Source organism: Bubalus kerabau, chromosome 13 (assembly GCF_029407905.1).
Source record: "Bubalus kerabau isolate K-KA32 ecotype Philippines breed swamp buffalo chromosome 13, PCC_UOA_SB_1v2, whole genome shotgun sequence".
Taxonomy (NCBI): Eukaryota; Metazoa; Chordata; class Mammalia; order Artiodactyla; family Bovidae; genus Bubalus; species Bubalus kerabau.
The window spans coordinates 31,566,331-31,582,130 of record NC_073636.1 but is presented as its reverse complement, the minus strand read 5'-3'; the positions used below and the strand labels follow the sequence as shown (position 1 = coordinate 31,582,130).

Below are 15,800 nucleotides of genomic sequence, written 5' to 3'. Positions count from 1 at the left end.
CCCCAAAACTTGGACTTCCGAATTCCAGCTTCATTGTTGAGCTATTAAAGGATACTGCCTGCTCCAAGTCTCATCCTCCATGTAAAGTAATATATCATTAAATTTTAGTCATAAACACGGTGATTGAGTTAGTGATTTACATGGAGTGGCTATAGGAGCTGGCCAGATATTTGTCAATTTACTAGGAAGCCATTGTGAAAAACAAAAATCATTCATGGGTTGATTTTTAGTTCATGTTTTTCCACTGGGAGTCTAGTTAGATGCTCTTTATTTGCTATTCACTCCGGTTGAGAGACAGTCTTTGTAAGAACTGTGAGCATTCTTTTCTCATAATGTATGAGAGGAAGTAGGGTTTAGAAGAGGGGGAAAGTCACCTGATATCAGACAGCTCTGACATATACGGAGACTGTACCCATCTGGCAAACCAGAAAAGAAAGGCTCCTCTGTTTATATCTCTGTTTTGAAAGATTAAGTCCTAATATTTCATTTGCATTTAAGAAGGAAGCTAAAACAAGACATATGTAATGGGTTGGCCCAAATGAACTTTTTCGCCAACCCAATACTAGACATGTATTCTTACTAGTAAATTCTTCATCGTTTACTGAGTGAGTTGATACATATAAGGTACAAGAGAACCACCTAGGTCCGAGACGATGGACAAGTTGACTTTCGTTAGACCTCAAGCCTCAGTAAGCGCTCATTTTAACACATTGTATAAATGACACACCCATAGGTGCCATGGTAGTTCCTAGGTGGACCATAAAAGGTCAAAAAGTGGGTGGGCCCAATTTCTGGAAATCCATGCCCCTTACCCAAAATAGTTGGGATAATCCTCCCATTCATTGGTGTATGAAATTACCCACCCCAATAAAAACTGATAACCCCATACCCTGGTGTCTCTTGACTTCTGAGATGGATGGCCACACTCTTGTCTATGGAGTGTATGTCTGTCTGAATAAACATTCTTTCACCTAAAAAATGGTGCTAGGAATAGTACCTGGCACAGTCATCATTGTCGTTTTATTTATAGATTCATTTATCTTGGGACTATGTAAGTGCCTTTTCTACATGAGAGCCTTGCTCGTTTGAAGATCAGTGATGAATGTCGCAGCCTTAAGGATGGGGGCAGAGCAGCTGTCAGTGGGCAGGGAAATGTGCAGCTGGATTGCTGACCAGTGGGAGGTGGTCAGGTGACAGTGGGGAAAGGGGCCAGGAGCATGTTAGCATATAGGTGAGATTCGTGGAAGGATTCCTACAAGGGGTAGCATTAGAGCTGAGACTCCGATACTGAGAAGACTGACAGGTAGGTGGACGACATCTTTGATTGTGAGAAGGACTTATTTAAAAGCTCAGTATGTACATGCCGTGGAATATTACTCAGCCATAAAAAGGAACAAATGTGAATCAGTTGTGCTGAGGTGGATGAACCTAGAGCCTGTTTGTTATAAGTCAGAAAGAGAAAAATATGTATTAACATATATATGGAATCTAGAAAAATGGTACGGATGAACCTATTTGCAGAGCAAGAATAGAGATACCAACATAGAAAATGGACTTTTGGACCCAACAGGGGAAGGAGAGGGCGGGACGAATCGAGAAAGTACCTTTGACATATAAACACTACCACATGTGAAACAGGTAGCTAGTGGGAAGCTGCTATATAACACAGGGAGCTCAGCCCCATGCCCTGTGATGATCCAGAGGGGTGGAATGGGGCTTGGGGTGGACGGAGGCTCAAGAGGGAGGGGATATGTAAATAGTTATGACTAGTTTGTGTTGATGTATGGCAGAAACCAGCACAACATTGTAAGGCAATTATCCTCCAATTAAAATCAACTGAGAAAAGATAAAAAGCTCAGAGCACCACCTGTTCCAGGCGTTGCAAGTTTCGTGGTGTCCTGAGTGTAAAGTGTAAGGCGGGAGGAGGTGAGGCAGGAGATGAGGCCAGGCAGAGAAGCACGGAGTCTGCTGTGCATTCGATGAGTGTTTCTGGAGCTCTCTGTTCAGGTGCTGGCCGTCCGGCCCTCAGGGAGCCTATATCACAGTTGGGGAAACAGCCTGTAAATAAGTAAATGTCCATTGCGGCAGGGAGTTGAGTGCTAATGGAGGTCCTTGTGTCAGATAAAGGAGCTCTGGTCTTAACCTGCTGACCATTGGGGAGTTGTCACCGGGAAGTGGCGGGTAAGATGATGCTCATATGAAAGATCACATGGAGGAGAAGTTGGATGAAACCCACCAGGTTAGCGTTCCTGGTGAACCAGGGTAGGAACAGTGAAGGTGGGGAGGGATTTTATATGAAAAGCAGATACAAGTGGTAAAATTCATGAGGCGGTACGGATGGGACAGTGGAGCTGAAATAGATGTATAGAGACAGCTTTGGGGAGGAGGGAAGGGGCCTAGGTTTTGTCCGGTTGAGTTCAAGGTGCTTCAGGACAGAGTTGTAAACTTTCCTTTTTAATCGAACACTTTTGAATTGCCTCTTTGTCAACTTTGGAGCTGTTTGCATTTTTGGCTCTTGCTGATTTATTGATTGTATAACACTCTCTGGATTTAATTACCTAGCTGTATGGATGGGGTTGTCAGAGTTTGAACCCAATTCCTAGTTCTCTGGGAGAGGGATTAAGATAGGTTTCTGTAAATGGTACTTTTTTCCTCAAATGGCATGAAGAATTTTATCTGTGCAGCCCTGGTTAAGGCAAGGCATGGAGGAGGACTCAGAATAAACAGACAATTAAAAAAAAAAAAAATACAGCAGAGCAGGTAGGCTACATGTAATCCAAGCTTCATGTTCAGCCGGATGTTGATTTTGAAGTTTTATATCCAATTTTCTATTTATTCTGATGATCCCCAAACCAGAGAGGATTTTAGGCCATCTGAATAAACAGAAGGATGATGCTCTTCATTCTTCCATTGTGTCATTCATTGTGCAGAGTTATTTTTATTTTATTAAAAATGTGTAAAGTCACATAGGTTACAAGGTGGTAATTATTTTGGGTATAACCTCATGGCCAAGAGCATCATGCCGACTATTCTGGGATAACTTGTTTTTTGCTACGTTGCTTGGCATGTGGGATCTTAGTTTCCTGACCAGAAATCGAGCCCCAGCCCCCTTCTTTGGAAGCATGGAGTCTTAACCACTGGACCCCCAGGGAAGTCCCTGGAATAACTTTTGACCTTTTGACCTAGTTAGATGAAGGAGCTTATCTTACGAAGATTTAGAAGTTTTCACTGAGCACAGTGTTGAGTGCTCATGGTTTTGCTATTTGTTTTGTTTTGCTAAGTGTGTGAGCAGTTCACTGTGGAGGTGAGGAAAAAATCTGCCTTTCAGGCAAGAAGGTTTTATTGAATCAGCAATCACCCCAGGAGGACCTCTGGAGATCAGTGTTCCAAAAGAGAAGTGTTCAAATGGGCCTTCCTATAGCTTTTGAAAAGGAAAAAGGGGAAAAGTGCCAGACATCCTTTGACTCGGTTTTATCAAGTTCTCCATCATATGCGGGCATCTTCCCATTTCCATATGCATTTGAAAACATTCACCTGCAAACAGAACTTAAACCATTGGGCATGGTTGAGTCATCAGGAGCTTTATCTTCTAACACCTGAATTGATTGGAGAGTAAGCAGATGGGGAAGCCATCATTGATGGTTCAGACTCCACAACGGTCTCCTTAGGCAAGCTCGTCTCTTTGAGGCTGACTCAGATTCTCTCTCCAGCTTTGTAAAAAGCAGTTGTAGTTACAGCCATCATTTCTTGAGAACCTACCTGGGAGCCCGAAGTTGCTTCAGGGGCTTCCCATGTCTTCTCTCTCCACTTTCTAGTGGTCCTGGGAAGGTATCGCTAGCCTCATCTTCAGTTCAGTTCAGTCGCTCAGTCGTGTCTGACTGTTTGTGACCCCATGGACTGCAGCACTCCAGGCCTCCCTGTCCATCACCAGCTCCTGGAGTTTACTCACACTCATGTCCATTGAGTCAGTGATGCCATCCAACCATCTTATCCTCTGTCATCCCCTTCTCCTCCTGCCTTCAGTCTTTCCCAGCATCAGGGTCTTTTCCAATGAGTCAGCTCTTCACATCTGATGGCCACAGTGTTGGAGCTTCAGGTTCAGCATCAGTTACAGCATTCATCTTACAGTTGAGGAAATCGGGTCACAGGGAAGCTGAGTTACCCAAGGCCACCCGGTCAGGGAGCGCTGGAGCTAGACCTCCACCCTAGCTCTGTTCTATCCTTTCTGGGTATCCTTGGGTGCTGGAGCTCTCGGAGGATGCCCTGGAAAGAGGCAGCTCCCATGTGTAGATGGAGATGGATGTAGATGACCCCTGCAGGGGAAGGCAGCACATGCCACCCGTCAGTGCCAGGGAGCCAGGGAGTTGCCCTTTGTGTGCCGGTGTCCAGAGGTACAGGTCCTGTGGTAGCTGAGTCGACCCTGCTTTCAGACCTTCCCGAAACATTGTTAGGGCTTTCTTTCCGCCCTCTGGATTAGCAGGCCCAGTGCTGTCCCCGCTGCCGACTGCAGGGGCCTCTGCTGTGTCCCTGACACCTTGGAAGAGAGAGGGGTGGAATTGGTTTCTTGCTCAGGGAATAAAAAGAACCTTCAGTTTAGTGGATTCTTGACATGCACAGGTGGACAGGCTCGGGCTTGCTGTAGGCTGGAGAGTAGACAAGATCTGTCTTTTTGGTGAGATGCTTCTTCCCACTAAGAAAGTCTGAAAGTGGATTTCTTGCATCTTATGTTTCAAAAGTGTACTTCTGGGTTTGGAAAGAAAAACTTTTATTGGTCATTTTCAAAAATGGGTAACTCAGAGCAAGATTTAAGGAAGGAAGCACTTGCTGTATACTTCTGTGCCTTTCTCACTGTCTCTGATTTCTCCTTCAGTTTACTCAGCATCCTCACGTGGGGGTCCAGGAATCAGGGGTGCCTTGGCCTCCAGGAGTGCTGGGGGCTCTTACATACCTGTCATTCTCATCAGGAGAGTCAGAGGTCCTTGGTGCTGAACCTGTGTTAACCTGACACTCCATTGCCATGCTCCAGAGATCATTATAAAGTACAGTTCTGCCTGCATTTCAGTTTTGGAGACCCCGTGAAACACTTGACACAGATGTGCTTCACAAATTGTGAATTCACAGAAAATATCAGTTATTAGGGCTTCCCAGGTGGCACAGTAGGGAAAAAAACAAAAACAAAAACCCACCTGCCAGTGCAGGAGATGTAAGAGATGCAGATTCAATCCCTGGGTTGGGAAGATCCCCGGAAAAGGAAATGGCAACCCACTCCAGTAATCCTCTCTGTAAAATCCCATAGACAGAGGAGCCTGCTGGGCTCCAGTCCATGGGATTGCAAAGAGTTGGGCACAACTGAGCACAGCACAGCAGTAGCAGCAGCAGTTCAGCAAATTGTACTGGAGGTTAACTTGCTAACTGTAAAGTTAACCTAAGACTTCATACCCATCAAGAGGTGGGCATTGCTTTTTTTCTAGTTTCTCTCTGCTCTCAGCTGTTTCCTGTGAGGCCTGGTTGGTGGGTTTGAATAGGATTGTGTGTCATGTGAGAAGGATTGGGGTCTAGAATTACGTTTGCTCTCACAGCACCGCGCCCCCCCCCCTTTCAGTATTTGTCAGTCTATATTATTAAAAATTTTTTTGAAATCATATTATAAGTGTATTTAAAGAGAATAACATTGAAAACATAAAGAGTCTTACAAGTGGAACATAATAGAAAAATGTTTTTCTTAGCTTTCCTTAGCTTTCATTGGAGGTGTGTGTGTGCATGTGTTTAAGGGCTTGCTTCCCTGGTGGCTCAGATGATCCACCTGTGATGCGAGAGACCCAGGTTCCATCTCCGGGTTGGCAAGATCCTCTGGAGAAGGGAATAGCAACCCACTCCAGTATTCTTGCTTGGAGAATCCCAGAGACAGAGGAACCTCAGCCATGGAGTCATAAAGAGTCGGACATGACTGAACAACTAACACTTTCGCTTTTTACGTATATATTAAAAAATTTTCAATTGTGATATAAAGTACGCATAACGTAAGTATACTGTATTTATGTTTCTGTGATTCAGAAGCATTACGTGTATTCCCATTGTTTTGCAGCCTATCTCTAGAAGTTTCTCATCTTGCCATACTAAAACTCTATACCCATTAAAAACTCCCCATTCCCCTCCTCCCTCCCCATCCCGGTCCCTGGCAAACTTGATTCTAATTGGAGATGGTACTGAACTACTATCAGTAGTTGTGAAACAAAACAAAAAAAAAGTGATTTTTTTTTTTTTTTGTCTCCCATTGGGAGGAATAAGCAAAATCAAATAAAGCAGAAGTCTGAAAACTATGAGACTTCACATATATCTTCTGAGGTCTTATCATTGCTACACTTACAAAAAGTTTTTCTCTAGAAGGAAAGATATTTTGTGATGTGTTTATTTTCTGTGTAAAACAGTGTTGGAGCACCACCATTGGAGAAAGTGACAGCTAAGGCATTTTCAAATGTTTCATGGACTTGGAAATCACCTGGCTAGAATTACCAGGCTGGTAAAAGTAACATAAAGTGAAAGGGATTACGGTTGGGTTTTCAGCTTTGAGCCCCTCACAGGTGACTCTGAGACTCGGCACACAGAGGGGATCTGAGTAGTCCATATACATACATGTTTTGTGTGTGACATTTTATATTTTTTACCCCCAACAACAGCATGAATAGACTAAACACTCTGCCTCGAGGATTTGGATCGCTTCCGGCTCTGGAGGTCCTTGATTTGACTTATAACAACTTGAATGAAAATTCTCTTCCTGGAAACTTCTTCTATCTGAGTAAGAAACTTTTACTCCTATAAATCTCCTTAAAATGGTCCTCTGCATTCTAAAAGGGAAATTTATTTGCCAGGTCCCAAACTCCAAGAGAAATTATTGGACATATATATATATTTTTTTACTTCACATTCCTTTGAATGTTCCCTCATAGCTCAGCAGTATGTATATTTGATAAATTGTGATCTAACACCATTGCACTCAAGTGGACTTGGTAATGTCATATTAACTTTATGATAGAAATTTTTGCCTAAATGAGATCATCTCACGTTTAGCTAGAGAGCTTGACTGTCTTTTTAAAGAACATGAAAAAAAAATTATATATATATGTATATGTATATGTACAGTATGTGACTTTCTCATGTGCTTTGTAGGCTTTTTGCCCAAAGATATCCCAATGAGTTACTTATAAAAATATACATTAATAAACTGCTAGCAGAATTTTAAACATTTCTAGCCAGGATTCTTGTTATAAGACTTAAAAAAAGTATTCTTGTTGTTATAATCTGTTTCGTCTATAGCATGTCATCAGACACTAAGAAATCACCAGACATAGATGAACACACTTTATCCTCTTATATGTAAACACATTTCTTGCTGCAGATGCTTGTGAAAAATAGCAAAAAGTGATTTTCTGAGAACTCATAAAATATTTAGGAGAGAGTTGTTGTCTTTAGGTGAATGTTCTGTTTTTCCAAATAGTGACATAGCTGGCATCCAGAGATTCTGATTTTTCTGAGTTAGTCTCTATAAAGTTTCTTTTATTTTTTTTTAACCTTCCACATATACTTTATCAGGGCTTCCCTGGTAGCTCAGCTGGTAAAGAATCTGCCTGCAATGCAGGAGACCCCAGTCCGATTCCTGGGTCTGGAAGATCCCCCAGAGAAGGGTTAGGCTACCCACTCCAGTATTCTTGGGCTTCCCTGGTGGCTCAGACGGTAAAGGAAGATCCCCTGGAGGAGGACATGGCAACCCACTCCAGTTTTCTTGCCTGGAGAATCCCCATGGACAAAGGAGCCTGGTAGGCTATAGTCCGTGGGGTCGCAAAGAGTCAGACACAACTGAGAGACTAAGCACAGCATGTATTCTTTATCCCAGACTTTGTCAGGCCCATGAAACCAACTTTAACATGTTTTCTTGGACCATGGGAGAAATTGCTTTTCTTACGTCTATTAACATACAATTCTGTTGAATTTTAAGACATTAGAATGTAGTTGAATACATGTAAACAAATAAAACTACATCTAATTATACTCCCTCCTTTTGGTTAAGGATAAAATGATGCCTTAGGGTTTTACCCTTCAGTGGTTTAGGGACTGATATCCTTGTATAATATTGTGAACAGATTTCTGCCTAAGTTAGGATTTTCTCTGTTTTTAAATTCCACTGCACTATTTTAACTCCTTCATCTTCATTTATTTTTGTGGTTAAGGCTATGGGAACAAGTAATAATAGTCTGATGATGGAAACAATGAACTATGATTCTGACCTCCATCACGAGAAAGCCTTTTGGTTCTTTATTTTTTGACCTAGTTCTCTTTGCACAACCGAGCCCTTTTGCCCTGAGCGTTGATATAAATGACACAGTGGCTTTCTTGGTTTCACTCTGGATGCAAATTGAGCCATACAGGTGAATCAGAAGTAATTGAAGAAAAATAGCTATCCTTTCTGAAAGTGAATTGAAACTCTGTGCCGGAAGCTACCAGTGCCCACGAGTTGTTAATTATATCAGTCCTCTTGGATATAGATATTTTCCTGAACACACCAGCTACACAATAAGCCAGTAAATCTAAGTTTGACCTGCTGGTTATTATCACGAGCCCTAGGTATGTCACAGGCTTTTCACCACGCCAGGGTTATTAATCAAAGCTGACTCCCACGTATTGATCAGACCTCAAATGGTTGGGTTCCATGCCACCCTGTTTATATATTGCTGTTTAATTTGCAGCCACCCTGCGTGCACTCTATCTAAGTGACAACGATTTTGAAATCCTGCCGCCAGATATCGGGAAACTCACAAAGTTGCAGATAGTAAGTAATTTATCTAAATTCTTAGAAAATCAATTCACTCCTACAGCCCTTGTAGGAGTGGAATCAAGGCAATTTGAGCCAGAGTATGGTTTGTTTTGCAGGAATAAAAGCCACTGCTCCCCGAGACCATTCGTTGCCTGTCTGCAGACTCTTGTAAATAAATTGGAAGGATTGAGCCTTCGAGGAAGAGAGGGCAAGGGCGAGGACGAAGGCCTCTGCCGAGCGCCTCTTTATGTGAAAATTGTTTTGACACCCCCTTGTTTCTCTTCTATTTAGCTCAGCCTTAGGGATAACGACCTGATCTCGCTGCCTAAGGAAATCGGGGAGCTTACTCAGCTTAAGGAGCTCCACATTCAAGGGAACCGCCTGACCGTTCTGCCCCCAGAACTAGGTAAGGTGGCTGATGAATGAGCTGAGTTCTGGCTTTAATTATTAATAATGATCCCAGTGCAGAAACTCTGAAAACCCCTCTCTCCTCTTCTTGGCGAGAACCCTCCACCCGGGCACCCAGTTCTCATCCTTTCTAGTAGCATTTGTCATTGACCGGAGTTGAGCTGCTCTGGGTTTGACCTGCCCTGAGGCTCCATTGAGCACCTGCAACTCTGAGCATCTCGACACTGCTGATGGCAGGTGACCAGGCCTGGCTGCCTGCCTGGAGCCGTGGGAAGAGCCTGGCATGAGGAGTAATGGTCTTACCCGGGGCTCCTCCTTTACCATTGGTGATGATGGCTTTTTTGAAAGGAACCTATCACTCATTTTTTTGATCATTTAGTTTTCTATCTTAATCCCTTGAAAACTTTTTATCAAATAGTTACAGTATTTATGACAGTTGCTTAAAACCACTACATTTCCAAACATGAATTTGGTTCTCTCCTGCTGCCATCTTCAGTGGGAACGGTTACATGTGTTCTCATTGGGAATTCCTCGGTCCTCTTGCCGCGGCCCCTGCGTCTTAATAGGCTGCTGGTCATTCAGATGGCCCTAGGTGACCTTACGACCTTCCTTGGAAATAACGTCCGCACAGGTTCCTCTGTTATTGAGGTTATGTTGCTCTTCTAGAAAAGTTTCATGAGTTCTCCTGTCTTGCTTGTGGAGACTCTGGATGTCCTCTCATTTCTTCAATACGTTGAACTGTATTGTTTCTCAAACTATGACTGTTTGCTTTTTTGCTCCAAAATAGCACGATTTTATTTACTTGTTTATTTATTGCATTTTATTGAAATATAATTGGTTCACAATGTTGTGTTAATTTCTCCTGTACAGAAAGTGATTCAGTTATGCATATATATATTCTTTTTCATATTCATTTCCGTTATGGTTTATCACAGGGTATTGAGTATAGTCCCCTCTGCTATACAGTAGGACCTTGTTTATCCATCCTATATATAATAGTTTGCATCTGCTAACCCCAAACTCCCACTCCATACCTCTCCTGCCTGCCTCTCTTGGCAACCACAATTATGTTCTCTATGTCTGCAGAATAACACAACTTTAAAAAACACACTTGACCCAGCAATTCTTTGAGGAAGTGTCTCAAATGAGTGGTAGTTATGAGGCCAGTTGTTATTAATGAGAATGTGAGCACCATGAGAAACAGGGTATATATGTGTTCCCTGCTCTGTCCCCAGTGCCTCCCACATGCTGGTAACAAGGTAACTTCTCGAGAGATAAGTACTGAATGAGGTAATGATACGAAGACCTCAGATAGCAAGGTATTGGTTGGGAAGGCTGCAAGCGGGCTGAGTCCGGCTTTTGTCCAGAGCTGTGCTGTCCAGGAGAAGCTGTGAGCCACACTTCAGATGTTCGTGTGACTCCTTTATTGGAAGATGCAGATACAGAACGTTACCATGGGCAGAAAGCTCCACCGGGCAGCGTTAGTCTAAAGGAAAAGCCTTCCCTTGGTTCCACTGAACAAATACACAGTTTCACCCCCAGCTTCCCCATCTTCTGCAGCTCCTTTGTTGCTGTACAGGGTGTTGAGGAATTTGTACTGATTTCATTTATTTTATTTTTGGCTGTGCTGGGTCTTCATTGCTGCATGGTTGCTGCTGGCTCTAGTTGTGGTGAGCGGGGGCTACTCCAGTTGCAGGACTTGGGCTTCTCATAGAGGTCGCTTGTCTTGTTGCGGAGCACGGGCTCTGGGGCTTGAGCTCAGTAGCTGTGGCACAGGCTTAGTTGCTCCTCAGCACGTGCGATCTTCCCAGACCAGGGATCGAACCTGTGTCCCCTGCATGGCAGGCGGATTCTTAACCACTGGACCACCAGGGAAGTCCAATTTGTACTGATTTTAAGGGCTGTGGAGTAACTTGGCACTGCCTCTTTGCTGGATTTTGAGTTGCCAGGGCCTGCTTAAGGAGCAGGCTCCAAAATCAAGAGATGTTAACAGGATTTTTAAAGCAAAAAATCTTCTTGCCAAAAGGAAGATTCTGGACAGGTATTTGCCAACCATAGATATTGGCGTTAGGGATTCACGGGGAGCTTTTGCAGCATACAAATACCTGCTCCCTCCCCAAAGTACTGATCCAAATCTCCACCTGTGAGACTAACTCTTGTATAATTTGGTAAAATTCACTTAGTGCTTCTAAAGTCTGTCCTTGATTAGTGTGACAAGGAGAAATGAAAAAAAAAAAAGGTTATATTTCATTTTTTAAGCACTGAGGCAATATAGGGTATTGGATTAATCAGTGATTTCTATCAGCTAAAAATTTGGTAGAAAAATACCTAGTTAAACCCACACATACCTGCCTACCTGTATATTTTAAAATGTCACATGATCTTCCTATTTAAATACTGCACATAGTCACATTTGCCTAACATTTCTGTTATTCTCCCCAATACCAAATAATACATATTTTTTATTCAGGGCTAGGGTTGAGGAGAAAGTCTTTAAATGAGTTTATATTTTCTAGCCATACCTGGAAAAACTTGGTCTCAGCATCTGCCTAGTGGCAGTTTTCCCAAACTGCAGGCAGACACTTAGCTGGAAATAAATGGTAAACCCCTGTCTAAACTCAAGAGGAAGACAGGTGATTAGTTTTGAACAGTGATTTTTTTTTTTTTTTTTGGCTATGCCGTGCAGCCTGTAAAATCTTGGTTCTCTGACCAGGGATCAAACCTGTGCTCCCTGCGTTGGGAGACTGGAGTCCTAACTGCTACACCACCTGAGAAATCCCAGTGATTTTTTTAAAGTCAAGAATACAATAATAGCTAGTATTATAATAAGTTATTATAATATGTATTAAGGTCTTGTGTGCCAAGGCACTACATTAGATGCTTTTCCTGCATTGTCTAAGAATAGTATGCGGACTGTTTAGAGATAAGGAAACGGAGTCTTAGAGAGGGTTGGTGCCTTATCTGTAGGGACACAGAGTCATGGAGGCAAGGTTTAAGCCCTGGCAGCTCGTTGTGCAGGGCCACGTTCCTAACCGCTGGGGCGCCCTCCTGCCCATCTGTGTGCCACTGAGAGTATTCCTAGAAAGCTGATTCCAAGTGTGAACAAAACACAGCACCTGCTTCCTTCTCTAAATGGCAGCAGAAGGAGGGGAGGTTCGCTGTGGCGAGTGCCCTGGCCGGCTGTGCGGGTCTGAGCAGCAGGACTGGAGTCACACCTGGCAAAATGAAAGAGTTGCAGTTCTGCTGTTCATGCCAAGCCATTTGCATAGTTCTGGTTCTCTCCCCACCAATCCCTCCGCCCCGCATGGGGGAGCCACCCAGCCACAGTGGAGATGTCTTCCGTTTGTGTACCTGGTACCCAAGGCTGTTGTCTGCAGCTGCCCTGGCTGGTGGCTGAGCAGCACTGGGGACTGTGGACTCGAAGCTGCTCTCGGTCCATCCTTCAGCATCCCCTAGCTGCAGGACTGCTTCAGCGTGTATAGGGCAGATGATGATCTCTCTTCCCCTATGTATTTACTTTTTATACATCTGAATAAACAAGGTAAAGGCTTTTAAGACTTCTGTGGAATTTCTTTTAAAAATAAATTTGGAGTTTTAACTTGAAGCCTCATCAGTAAGAGCCTTTGAAGGAAGCAAGGAAATGCGGATGAATTCTGACTTGTTGGGCCTAAGAACATGCAGGGGCACTGCCACATAAAGTCAAGGACTGGACTGAAGTTTTAATATGTAAATGTATTACTTTCCTTTTGCTGTGCACACCTGAATAACTTACTTTAACTGTTACGTCTGGTTCCCAAATAGTAAAGCACTTGCTTTTATGTTAATCAGTTTATTTGTATAAAATTGGATGTAAGGCAGGCCTGTCTTTTAAAAATTTTTTTAATAGAGTATAATTGCTTTACAATGTTGTTAATTTCTACTATAAAACAGTCACATATATATATAATCACATATAAAGTCATGCATATATATATATATAAAATCACATATAAAGTCACATATATATATGTGTGTGTGTGTGTGTGTGTGTGTGTGTGTATATATATCTCCCCTCTTTTTTGGATTTCCTTCCCTTTTAGGTCACCACAGAGCATTGAGTAGAGTTCCCTGTGCTGAATAGTAGGTTTTCATTATTTATCTGTCTCATACATAGTGTGGGCTTTCAATAGTGTGGGCTTTCCTGATGCCTCGATGGTAAAGAATCCACTTGCCAATACAAGAGACAAGGAAGATCCCCTGGAGAAGGAAATGGCAACCCCCTCCAGTATTTTTGCCTGGAGAATCCTCACGGATGGAGGAGTCTGTCGGGCTACAGTCCACGGGGTCGCAAAAGAGTTGGACACGACGTAGTGAATAAAAAACAACAGCCATCAATGGTGTAGATATATTAATTCCAGTCTCCCAATTCACCTCTGCTCCTACTCTTCCATTTCCTCATTCATTCAAACATCAAGTTCCTACTTTAGACCAGGTTTTATTTTTAAGGAACTGACTTTTCTAGTAATGTAGAATTCACATATTCAACAACTGTTTACTGAGTCTTTGCTCCGTGTTTTATTTCTGGAAGATACAACAAAAAGAGACAAAAATACCCTTATGACATTTTAGTTGCAGGGAGAGGATAGATGAATGGATGGATGGATAGAAAGCATAACAGATCATGCTAAATGCCCTGGGGAAAAAATGAAAATGGAAGAGAGTGTTTAAATGAAGGGGTGGTGTTTCTGTTCTACGATGTTAACAGAGAAACTAAGATCATGGCATCTGGTCCCATCACTTCATGGGAAATAGATGGAGAAACCGTGGAAACAGTGTCAGATTTTATTTTTCTGGGCTCCAAAATCACTGCAGATAGTGATTGGAGCCATGAAATTAAAACACGCTTGCTCCTTGGAAGAAAAGTTATGACCAACCTAGACAGTATATTAAAAAGCAGAGACATTACTTTGCCAACAAAGGTCCATCTAGTCAAGGCTCTGGTTTTTCCTGTGGTCATGTATAGATGTGAGAGTTGGACTCTAAAGAAAGCTGAGCACCGAAGAATTGATGCTTTTGAACTGTGGTGTTGGAGAAGACTCTTGAAAGTCCCTTGGACTGCAAGGAGATCAAACCAGTCCATCCTAAAGGAAATCAGTCCTGAATATTCATTGGAAGGATTGATGCTGAAGCTGAAACTCCAATACTTTGTCCACCTGATGCGAAGAGCTGACTCATTGGAAAAGACCCTGATGCTGGGAAAGATTGAAGGCAGGAGGAGAAGGGGATGACAGAGGATGAGATGGTTGGATAGCATCACGGACTCAGTGGATGTGAGTTTGAGTAAACTTGGGGAGTTGGTGTTGGACAGGGAAGCCTGGCGTTCTGCAGTCCATGGGGTTGCAAAGAGTCGGATACGACTGAGCGACTGAACTGAACAAAGAAAGCCTCATCAGAAGCTGGTGTCATTTAGCCAGAGACCTAAGTGAGGGTGGGAACTTTCCTGGCAGAGGGAAAGGCAGGTGCTGAAGGCCTGAGATGGGCATGTGTATGCTGGAACAGCCGAAAGACTAGTGTGGCTGGAGCCCAATGAGGGGAGGTGAGGGCTGGAAGAGATGGGCTTAGGTAGGAAGTAGGGACTGGATCACCTGGGGATTTATGCCCTGAGGACATTGCAAGGACTCTGGCTTTTACTGTAAATGAGATGCTGAATAATGCCCTCCCTCCCCCATGTTGCCCCCTCCTAATTACTGAAATCTAGGAATAGACTACTTTGCATTATGAAGGGACTTTGCTGATGCAGTGTCACAGCTTGAGATGGGGGATTATCCTGGATTAGCACACTGAGCCCAGTGTAATTGTGAGGTTCCTACAAAGAAGGAGGCAGGGGAGACAGGGACAGCAGTAGAAGATGGGATGACAGAATCAAGAGGCTGGAGTCAGGCATGGAAGGGACCACAGGCCGAGGAATGTGGACGCTTCCAGAGGATGCGGAAGCAAGGACGAGGATTTCCCCTGAAGCCTCCAGAAGGAATGCAGGCTTTCTGTGCTTTTCCAGGTGGTCATAATGGTTAGAGTCTGGGTGTGTTTCAGAGGTAAAATTAATAGGAATTAGTGATGATTAGATGAGGGGGGAGAGAGCGAAGAGTGACTGAGGTGTCAGGGAATGAAAAGGATGGGGAAGATGGTGGGAAGGGCAGGTGCAGGAGGAGGAGAGGAGCTGGTTACAAGCTGATTTTGGAGTGTATTAAGTTTGAAATGCTTTTTGGGTGTCAAGTCGAGAAGGCATCTGATATTAGAACCTGGAGTTTAGAAGATAGATCTGGGCTGCACATACAATTGTATCATCAACATAAACGTAAGGCCACAGATTGGATGAGGTCTCTTGGATGTGATCAGAGAGGTAGAAGATAGAGCCATGAAACTCCGTAGTTCCTAAACCCTGAAACCAGAAGTATCAGGGACCTTTAAGGGTTGGGTTGGCTGTCAGACAGCTCTCTGTGCCCAAGTCAGGGACTGTGGCCTCCTCTCTGTGGCCTCATGATCAGCCCTCACTGTTACTGCAGTGAGAATGCTTTGTCTTTGTAGGGAAACTGTTTTTCCTGAC

The 15,800-nt window shown here is 43.4% G+C and overlaps 1 protein-coding gene across 11 annotated transcripts in view; it reads left to right on the top strand.

The window, feature by feature from the left end:
- RSU1 (Ras suppressor protein 1) overlaps window positions 1-15,800 on the top strand; it is a 205,115-nt gene that overhangs the window by 49,653 nt on the left and 139,662 nt on the right. For all 11 annotated transcript variants that reach the window (XR_008701464.1, XM_055543908.1, XM_055543903.1 and 8 more), the window contains 3 exons: window positions 6,678-6,796; window positions 8,742-8,824; window positions 9,101-9,215. Coding sequence is in view for 10 of the 11 variants with exons in the window: in XM_055543908.1 (XP_055399883.1) it covers window positions 6,678-6,796; window positions 8,742-8,824; window positions 9,101-9,215 (317 nt within the window). In the remaining variant the exon portion in view is untranslated. The remainder of the gene's footprint in view (window positions 1-6,677; window positions 6,797-8,741; window positions 8,825-9,100; window positions 9,216-15,800) is intronic.